Source organism: Primulina huaijiensis, unplaced genomic scaffold, assembly GCF_012295235.1.
Source record: "Primulina huaijiensis isolate GDHJ02 unplaced genomic scaffold, ASM1229523v2 scaffold20025, whole genome shotgun sequence".
NCBI classification, from domain to species: domain Eukaryota; kingdom Viridiplantae; phylum Streptophyta; class Magnoliopsida; order Lamiales; family Gesneriaceae; genus Primulina; species Primulina huaijiensis.
In genome coordinates this window covers 512416-523435 of record NW_027351963.1, presented here as the reverse complement: position 1 = coordinate 523435, position 11020 = coordinate 512416, and the positions used below count along the sequence as shown (strand labels likewise).

General features: G+C 33.6%; 1 protein-coding gene across 1 annotated transcript; it reads left to right on the top strand.

Annotated features, from left to right (window-relative positions):
• Positions 1–8927: 8927 nt before the first annotated feature.
• LOC140966154 (uncharacterized) lies at positions 8928–9494 on the top strand. The gene has a single exon (XM_073426515.1). The coding sequence runs from the start codon at positions 8928–8930 to the stop codon at positions 9492–9494; it is 567 nt and encodes a 188-aa protein (XP_073282616.1).
• Positions 9495–11020: the final 1526 nt, after the last annotated feature.

Below are 11020 nucleotides of genomic sequence, written 5' to 3'. Positions count from 1 at the left end.
ACTGAACAAAACCAATACGAAGCAGCGTAGAAGAGAATTTGGCAAACCATTGTCTCGAGGCTTGCTTCAAGCCATATAGGGACTTGTGTAATTTGCAAACCGCATTCGAAGGTAAAGACTCCCCCTGTCGTTGATATCCTGGAGGCAACGACATATATACTTCTTCAGATAAGTCACCATGCAAGAATGCATTGTTCACATCAAGCTGCATTAAAAACCAGCCATGAATAGAAGCCAAAGCCAACAAAGTTCTCACTGTTACCAGCTTTGCAACGGGAGAAAATGTCTCAAGATAATCAATACCCTCTTGTTGCGTGTAACCCTTAGCTACAAGTCGTGCCTTATAACGTTCCAAACGACCATCAGCAAAGAATTTGGCTTTATACACCCACCGACAGCCTACAACACGCTTGTCAGGTGGTAAAGACACAATGGTCCAAGTCCCATTGCGTTCCAAAGCTCGCAATTCCTCAGACATGGCTTGTCTCCATTCAGGTTGAACAACAGCCTGAGAGAAGGTGGTTGGTTCAACAACAGATGATATAGTGTGTATGAAGGATTTGTGAGCTGGAGATAAACTGTGATCACCGAGGGTAGAAGACAGTGGGTGAGCAGTACAGTTAAAAGAAGCAAAGGCAGTGGTGTAACAATGAAAATCACTCAAATGACTTGGGGTTTTAAGTGTTCTGTTGTATCTCGTTGAACGGATAGGGTCAGGATGAGTAGAGACAGGAGAAGACTCAATTTGTGTTGGCAAAACATTGTCAAAGAAAGAATCCACATGAGAGGAAGGCAACTCACTGTGAAATGGGAAAGTGTTTTCATGAAAAACCACATCACGAGAAATATATATTTCATTCGTTTCAAGATTAAGAAGTTTGTATGCTTTAAAACCCAATGGATAATCCAAAAACACAGATTTAATAGCACGGGGTGAGAACTTATTTCGATGACTTAAGAGAGTGGAACCATAGCACAAACAACCGAAGACCTTTAAATGGGAATATGAAGGTGACTTAGAGTGTAATAGCTCAAAAGGAGTTTTATGTGAAAGTCGAGGAGAGTCGGTTCTATTGATCAAATATACAGCAGTTTGAACACAATCATTCCAGTAAACTAAAGGAATACATGATTGAAAAAGTAGAGCACGAGCCACATTTAGGATATGTTGGTGTTTTCTTTCCACAACTGAATTTTGTTGTGGTCGTTCGACACACGAATGATGAGAAATGATGCCTTCGTTACGAAAAAGATCAGAAAAGTCTAGCTCAGAAGCATTATCTGCCCGAACAACCTTGATCTTACGCTCAAATTGGGTGGAAATCATATTTGAAAATGGGAAATATGCTAGAAACATCAGACCTAGCCTTGAGAAAATAAACCCAAGTGAATCTCGAATGATCATCCACAATAGTGAGAAAATATTTATAGCGTTCAATACTCAAGGTAGAAAACGAACCCCAAATATCAAGGTGTATTAGATCAAACAAACTGTCATTAACTAAATTGTTTGAGATAAAAGGTAATCGTTTCTGTTTAGACAATGGACAAACATGGCAATCAAATTCTTTTGCTGGACATAAGGAATCAAGAGCTAAATCACTTCCTATAACAGATAATCTGGAAAAATATGGATGACCCATTCTAAAGTGCCAAAGTTTACATTGGGTTAAAGAAACATTACAAACAGTAGATGTTGAATGGACACGGCTGGAGGTGGTTAGCACGTAGAGATTTCCAACTCGTTTACCCATCCCAATCATCTTGTTCTTGTGAAGTGCCTGAATTTGACATGAATCAGAAGAAAAAAAAACTGAGCAATGAAGATGAGTTGTGAATGAACTAATTGACAACAAGTTGAAGTGAAATTGGGGAACAAATAAGACATTCTCCAGAACAAGATCACGAGACAGATGAACAAATCCAATATGTGTGGCTGGTGCAGTAGAGTTATTAGGCAACGTGATAGTGGAAGTAAGAGGTTTATATGAAGAAAAAAAATGATAGAGAACAACAAATATGATGTGTTGCCCCAGTATCCAACACCCAATCACAATTAAGAATGGAAGTAAAAGCAAAGGATAGAGGATTTATACCACTGAAATAAGAAACAGAGGGCTCATGCTGTTGGGCAACTGAATTGGGGCCATAACCAAGTTGAAGTTGGGAACTGAGGAAGGCAATGAGCTGCTTGCAATGCTCAGGGCTAAGTGAATCATTCAAGCCATTCAAGTTCTTGTCATTGGAATGACAGTTCTTGTCACTGGAATGACAAACTGAAACAACTTCAGTAGAGGCAGAAGTAGAAGCTCGATTTTGATTGGCTCGGCTACGATCTTCATTTTGCTTTTGCTTGTATTTGGGGTGACTGGGTGGATACCCATGAAGTTGATAACACTTGTCAATTGTGTGCCCTGAATAGTGACAATATGAACAAACCATCAATTTATCATTATTATTGCCTTTACCATGTGAAGGGCCTTTAACAAACGCTGCAGCAAGAGATTGATGCATAGAGGCTTGTGAATTAACAGAACCAGAACAACCATAAGATTCCTTATGTATCGATCGCTGTCGTTCCTCCTATACTACAAGCGAAAAAATCTTAGACATGGCTGGAAGTGGATCCATCGTTAGGATTTGAGCTCGTATTTGAGCATAAGAATCATTTAAGCCCATCAGAAATTGTAGAACACAGTCCTAATTTTGATAGTTCATCCACTCTTTCATTGAGCCACAAGTACATACAGAGATCGGCTGAAAATCCTTCAATTCATCCCAAAGTGAACCATTCAATAGCTTCTTAATTTGAAATATGCGTGGAGCATTGCTTTGATGAAAGCGATCACGTAAGTCAATCCAGACTTCACGTGCAGTAGCAATGTACATTAAACTATCTGCGATTTCTCGAGAAACAGAATTAAGGATCCAGGAGATGACCATGCTATTACAGCAGATCCAAGCACTATACAACAAATCCTCAACCGAAGGACACACAGAGGTACCATCGACGAAACTAATTTTGTTTTTCGCCGTCAACGCCATAATCATCGCACGACTCCAAGTATTGTAATTATTACCTGAGAGAGGATGAGACACTAAGACGAGACCAGGATGATCACCATTTTGCAGATAGAAGAGGCTGCTAGAATCTTCAATAGCAACTCTCTGGCCTTGGCCCTGATTGGTGGTGGAACCTTGAACGTTTGAGTTTGGAGCACTTCTCGCCATGGAAGAGACACAGATCTATCGCAGATTAAAGCTCTGATACCATATTAGGAAACTGAATCATCATGAACGAAAGATGATCTCCAAAATACCTCAAAGATGTATATTGAAATGTGAATCAAAAAGATTACAGAAGCTTACCGCCAACTATCTATTTATAACAAAATGAAAAGCAAAGAAAATATATAGAAGAAAGCGTATTCAATCAATAAAAGCGTGTAACAACTATTCTAATACCTCTTGATATATTTTGAACGAGTACCTCCCCCATGCCCTCTCCCAACCACTCACTAAGCCCTCCTATGAACTCATGCGAGACGAGCAGCAGCCCCGAGCACACTCGGCCTCTGAGGAGTCGTGATCCCATCAGCATGGAGGCCATTCACGAGTGTTTTGGCGGACATTGCATGGAGATGGTACTTACTGCTCACATATGGTGCAACGGTACATCTTTTCAGTTGTGCTCACCACAGGTGACGTCGTCGGCCGCAGTAGTTGCGGTAGCAGTCTCAAGGGGTGTGGATGGATTGGGAAGTTGATATGAGTTGAGAGGGCAGCAAGGGTGCATTTAGAAGCTACATGTACTGCATCTGTAGGTAAACCCTTTGGAAGACTTGCCATAAATGTCGCATCTTGGCTGTGGCATTATTCCACCTATTGCTACGCATATCTGCAAAAGATCGAACTTATTTATGATTTTACACGTGGGTGGGTTCAAAATATTTGACATTTTAGAATAAATTATCCAAATGTAAGATCAAATATATGAGGCAAAACATGACAGACATGCAATATCTATATATCTATATACCTATAAAAGTGTGGATCACTCATTTGTTTTCCAATTGTAAAAAGACACAAATGTCTTCTTTATTAATATGAATCCAAAAAATCATATAAGGATATATATGTAAAATTATAACAAATGCTAATAAATTATTATTACAACATACATTGATTGTAGTAATTTATATCATTTCAATAATAAAATGTAACTCCTATATTAATTTTATAAAATAATTGATCTATATACTACATTTAAATGTTTTATTCTTTTAATTTTCTATCTACATTTTTTAATGATTTTATTATAATTTTGTAATTATATTTTTTGTGTAATTTTTAATTAAGTAATAAATAAATTATAGTATTACAAGAAGATATATAAAAAAATGTAACTAATATGTCCAATAGTAGAATAACATAATAAATATAAAATAATATGATAATGTGAAGTTTAATACTAACATATTTTATGGGTTTTTAAACAAAGAATTAAAAGTAAATAGACACTTCAAGAATAGAATGTAACTCATATATTAATTTTATCAAATAACTCATCTTTATACTACCTTTAAATGTTTTATCCTTTTAATTTTCTCCGTACATTTTTTTCCAATGATTTTATTGTAATTTTATAATTACATTTTTAGTGCAATTTCTAATTAAGTAATAAATTATAATATATACGAAAATTTATAACTTTATGTGCAATAGTAGAATAACTAACATATTTTATGATTTTTTTAACAAAAAATTGAAAGTAAAGAGTTTAATTTTGATTTTAAAAAATAGTACGATTTCAAAAAAATATGAAAAAAATTATCTACATATAACAACTATATTCCATATACCTATAAAAGTGTGGATAAAAGGCATTGTTTTTCAATTGTGTAATGACAAAATTAACGTTCTATACACACTTCAAAAATATAATGTAAATTTTTTATTAATTTTATCAATTAACTCATTTTTATACTACCTTTAAATGTTTTATCCTCTTAATTTTCTCTCTACATTTTTTTCCCCAATGATTTTATTGTAATTTTATAATTATATTTTTAGTGCAATTTCTAATTAAGTAATAAATTATAATATCACAAAAGGATATATGAAAATTTTATAACTTTATGTGCAATAGTAGAATAACTAACATATTTTATGAGTTTTTTAACAAAAAATTGAAAGTAAAGAGTTTAATTTTGATTTTAAAAAATAGTACGATTTCAAAAAAATATGAAAAAAATTATCTACATATAACAACTATATTCCATATACCTATAAAAGTGTGGATAAAGGGCATTNAAAAATATATATATAACAAATATATATGTTATAAGCATAATTATTTTATTAAACTGTATAACTAAAAAATTACATGTATTGCTTGTAAAATCAATTATCAATCAAAACTTTGAATATGTAATTCATGAAAAGAGATTTAATGAGCAATAAAAAGACTCTAAGTTATTTTTTACTGTAAAAACAATATATGATATGATCCTTATAATAAATATAATTACAATGATCATTGATTAGCATTTGTCAAAGTATCAGAATTTTTACATATGGTATTTAATATCTTTATTTAATTATTTTGAAATCAAACTAATTAATTAATTCAATAGATACAAAAATAAAAAAAATTTATGAAAGTTTATTTCTTTTGTTAGATTTCAAATTTTAATGGTGAAAATCATACCAATAGTTTAAAATCTATATTTAATAATTAATATATGAGTTTATTTGATATTTACCATATAATCTTATTTGAATGTGCATTTCTTTACATATGTTGATTTATTTATTATTTTAAAATGTATTTAACAAGAAATTAATAATCTTCAATGTTAGTTACGAAAGATCGATATATAAAATTTATTATTCATGATATAGAATTGTAAAAATAAAATTTGGTTGATTTCTAGGTTATTATGTTTTATACGTGGTGTTTGAATATATATATATATATATATTTTAAAAAAAATTTGTTTCAGTTCATTTTGTTCTATATATTATGTTAATTACAATTTATTATATAACATAAAATCAAATGCTTGAATTTTAATTTGAGAAACAATTTTGAAAGTAAGTTGTATAAGTTTTTATAAATCGTCTAATATGATAAGAAATTAAGCCCAAATAAATAACAAAATGATTCAAATTGTTTTTTAGAAAATCAATTTTTTTTAATTTTTATAATATAATCGATATTACGTGCAACGCACGTGCATCATACGTGCATCATGCTAGTATATTATATATACACGCATATACACACACATAAAGAGTACACAACATACGTATTTAGAGTGGAAAACGAGCTGGTGCTGGGCGTGCAGTGGATGATTTCATCAGCAGTGGAGCGGAGTGAGCACAAAACTGGTACAGCTGAAAATCGCACTGCTGACACGCTAATCTCTTGCCAGAGCCATGGCTCCTTGCAGCCGGCGACATGGGCGGAGCCACACAAAAAGCCCGGGTGGTCTAATTTTTTTTAAAAAAATTAGATGTAAATTTTGTATAAATTTGGAATAATATGATATTAGCCTAGGTAAATCAACTTAAAATATTAAAAGATTGAAGAGTTTAAAATTTTTGTCCAAGCATATTCATATTTCTGGCTCCGCCACTGGCCGGCGAGGTTACCTCCGTCAAGGGGTGTTCAGAGAGGACCAAATGCGTGATCTCTTCACACAGAATAGGCGGTGACTCGAAATTTTCTGTCGTCTGAGAATTAGCGGCGCGGCGGCAGCAGCCATCAGATTCAAGGAAGAAGAAGATCTTCTCATTTGTATGAAGTTTCATGAAAGATTACTTTTCACACCGAATTGTTGCTTCAAGAGAATGGTCGATGATGCAAGTTTTCTTTGGAGGGAATATTCTATATGCTGTGCCTTGGAGAGAGGATACAGTAATCAGAATACCAAATGTATGTAAATCGAAATCCATTCGATAATTAGTATTATCATAATTAAATGACAATTCAATTAAATTTAATTTTGTATAGAATATTATAAATGCAAGCATGGTTAATTAGTAGAAATTTAATTTTGATTTTATTAATTATGACAATTCAAAAAACACATGAAATAATATATAAGCACAAGATATTTAATTAATATTAAATATATAAATAATATGAAATAAGGTTTTGTTTTCTATTTTTTGGATTATGAAATGAGGGTTTATTTTGGGGATCAGATTAGGATTATTGTTTAGGAAAAGAATTTCAAATCGTTTAAAAACTAAAAGAAAGTTTTAATATTTTTATTTTATTAAATAACATATTAAATTTTATAATATTAGTATTAAAATTGAAAGTCAATCTAGCATTTATATATCTTCACTGCTTAACCTTGCATGTTTTAAGCGTGGGCTAACCCCTTCCTCTTTGGTGCACTTCAATTCAACGTCTGTGGACCATTTCGATCTAGTTATGGTCAAAATCAATTTTCACTCGTTTTGAATTTAATANTTCCTTGATTCATAATAACCAAGAAAACTTTATCCCATAATCTGTCATTCCTTAGATCATAACCAATACTAAATCAACCAAATATTTTCATTTCAGCATTCTTGTTGTCGTAGGTGTCTTTTTGTGTTCTATCAACCTGGTTGGTTCGTACACAAGAACGAAAATAATATTTTTAATAAATCGGGTCGAATGAATATCAGTTTAGCGTGAGTTTTTGTTCTTATCAATTGATATTTATAACAAAACTAGTATTCGTTGTGATTTTATCTGAGTGCGAGTCGCGCCCGAATGATCAATCACTATATCTATATCGAAAATAAAATTTTATTAAGCCGTTATTTTAGAAATAGTTTATATTAATTTTGATTTAAATGTTTATTTCATATAAATCAACTCATATTAATTTAGTACACTTTTTTTTCTTTTTTCTTTTTTTTCAAAATGAGCCTTAAATATACATGAAAAACAAAGCCCAGTCAGATGATAAAATTTGAGAATGTAAGATTAGATTTTAAATTCATTAGCAAACAAAAGTCATTTTGTTAAATATTTCACTAGCTTGTTGGGCTAATTTCTTGAGTAAATTGTTGAAATTAAACTCCGTATGTACAATATTATTTCTAAATATACTTGATGTTTTACTATATATTATCTTATATTTTATCGCAAATTTTACAAGAAAACAAAAAATAATTATATAATTACTATATGACATTGTTGCTCCAAACCAAATCGAGCTAAATATTTTTTTAAAAAAATATCAATATTCAAATTAAATACATCCAAGTTCAAATAATTTCTTATATTTACAAGTTTAACATGGAAAAAGTTCAAACTTTTCGAGTTCGACTCAAATTAAATTATTTCAAATGCATATAAAATATTTTCAGAACTGACTCGTGTACGGCTACGATAAATCACAAAAACTCGTGATTTGAGACGGTCTCACGAGTCAATTTTGTGAAACGGATATTTTATATGGGTTATCCACGAAAAATTATTATTTTTTATGTCAAATATATTAATTATTATTGTAAATATAGACATGATTGATCTATCTCACAAATAATGATCCGTGAGATCGTATTATGAAAGACCTATTCATAATAAATAAGGTTTAACATTACGCGAACGACATCGAAAAATTCCAAGGCAATCCATATGTCATCGCTTACTCATCTCTTTTTATTTATATGTAATATAATATTATGGTCAAATTTGAGTTGAGTTTCTTGAACGGCAAACAACACAAAATAGGGAACTGACTCGTGGATGACGTCATCGCTTATTCATCCCAAAAAAAAAAAAAAAAACCAATGGTCCCCTTCCTCCTCTCGCGGCCCCACATACAACCCAATATATACCGCCTCCGCCACCGCGTTTGCCTTCCAACTCCACCGCCTTTTTCCACTCCCCAATTCTATCCTCAAAAATTTCTTTCATGGGTGTTTGTTCCTCCTCCGAATCCTCAGATCAGAAGCCGTCCGCCAATGTCGTCTCCGTTGATGGGCAGTTGCGCCAGTATTCTCTTCCTGTTACAGCTTCTCATGTTCTTGGATTCGAGTCTTCTTCCCCGGACTCCATCTTCCTCTGCGATTCCGATTCCTTGTGCTTCGATGATTTCATCCCCCCTCTCGACGGGGAGCTCGAGCTCCACCCGGACCAGATCTACTTCGTCTTGTCGGCGAATAAGCTTCAGTATCGGCTAGCGGCCTCCGACATGGCGGCCTTGGCCGTGAGGGCTACCATTGCGCTTGACAAGATCAACAGTCGCAGGCGGAGGAGCAAGGCCAGGATTTCTCCTGTCTTGGTGGTGGAAGAGCACCCGCAATCGAATTATCAGATTCAGAATAAGGTTTCTTTCGATTCTCCGCCAATGGTAGTTTCCAGATATGGTTCGACGAGGAAGATGCAGAGATTCTCTTCCCGGCGAGCTAAATTGGCCGTTCGATCGTTCAGAATCAGGCTCTCCACCATTTACGAAGGATCTATGCACGATGACTATTGAAGAACTTGGAAATGGTACACAAATCAAATTATATACATCAGAATGCCCAAGCTAGCCGATCAGCTGCCCGAGGGGCGGGGAAAATCTTTTCGAAAAATACACGAAATCCCTCGTCGATCGGTTCCATCCGCTGATTCCTGCGCCGCCCGTATTCTCGGAGGAGACCTCATGATTCTTGATCAGAAATATATATTTCCGCATTTCATGTAATCTAATGTACACAAACTTGATTTTAAAAAAAAAAAAATGTACGCAAACTTTGCATCCAAATTGGTTGAGATAATAGAAATTATTTATTCAAATTCTTGATCATAATCTATGTTCATATTTATATTTGTTGATAAAATGAATTCGGATTGGAGAAAGTTCAAACAGCCACGGTGTTCTTGGTTCGTCAAGATCTCAAATGGGTACAAGACAAGCAACCGCACGCGCCGATTTTTGAATGAATCTTATGAGATACCTCGTAATCTTGATTAATAAATTAAATTCGTAATTTATTATTTTTTAAGTCAAATATTAATATCATTATTAGTGGGTCTCACATAAGACCGTCTCACGGATCTTAATCTGTGAGACGGGTCATCCCTACCCATATTCACAATAAAAAGTAATATTTTTTCATGGATGACCCAAATAAGAGATCCGTCTCACAAATACGACCCGTGAGACCGTCTCAAACAAGTTTTTGCCCTTCATAATTAAGCATGTGTTTCGCATACCCTTTTTTCTATAATACTGAGTATATTATGTAACTCAATTATTTTAGTTAATGAAGTCCAACCTACTTCTAAAATCAATTCAACTTCTAAGTCTCACCCGAAAATTTATATTTATATGTTAAAAAAACTCACATTTTATACCTATATATTCAAGCTATGAAAAAATATAATACGGATTGTTAAGATTGAAATTTGGATCTAACTTAACCCTAAAAGCTAGCTCAAAGAGTGAGGATTATCCAAGCCCATATAAGTAAGTCCCGAAATTTTATCCAACCGATGTGGGACAACTAACACATCCTCATCGCGCCCAAGAATGTACATCTAGAGCGTAAAGTTTACCAATGACCCAACTATGAGCGGAATGAGTTGCCCAATTATGGACAGTCCAACACATAACGGTGGAATCTGTACTCTGATACCATGTTAAGATTGGAACTTGGGCCTAACTCAACCATAAAAACTAGCTATAGGGAAAGGATTATGTAAGTCTATATATGCAACTCTCATGTATTTTATCCAACCGATGTGGGATAACTAACACACTCCTCTCAAGCCCAGGAATGAACATCTGGTGCGTGAAGTTTACAAATAACCCAATTATGGGCAGAACCGGTGTCCCAACTATGGGCAATCCAACACATAACTGTAAAACATGAGCTCTTATATCATGTTAAGATTGGAATTTAGACCTAACTCAACCCCAAAAGCTAGCTCAAAAAAGGAAGATTGTCCAAGTCTATCTATACAACTCCCATGTATTTTATCCAACCGATGTGGGACAACTAACACACCCCTCTCACG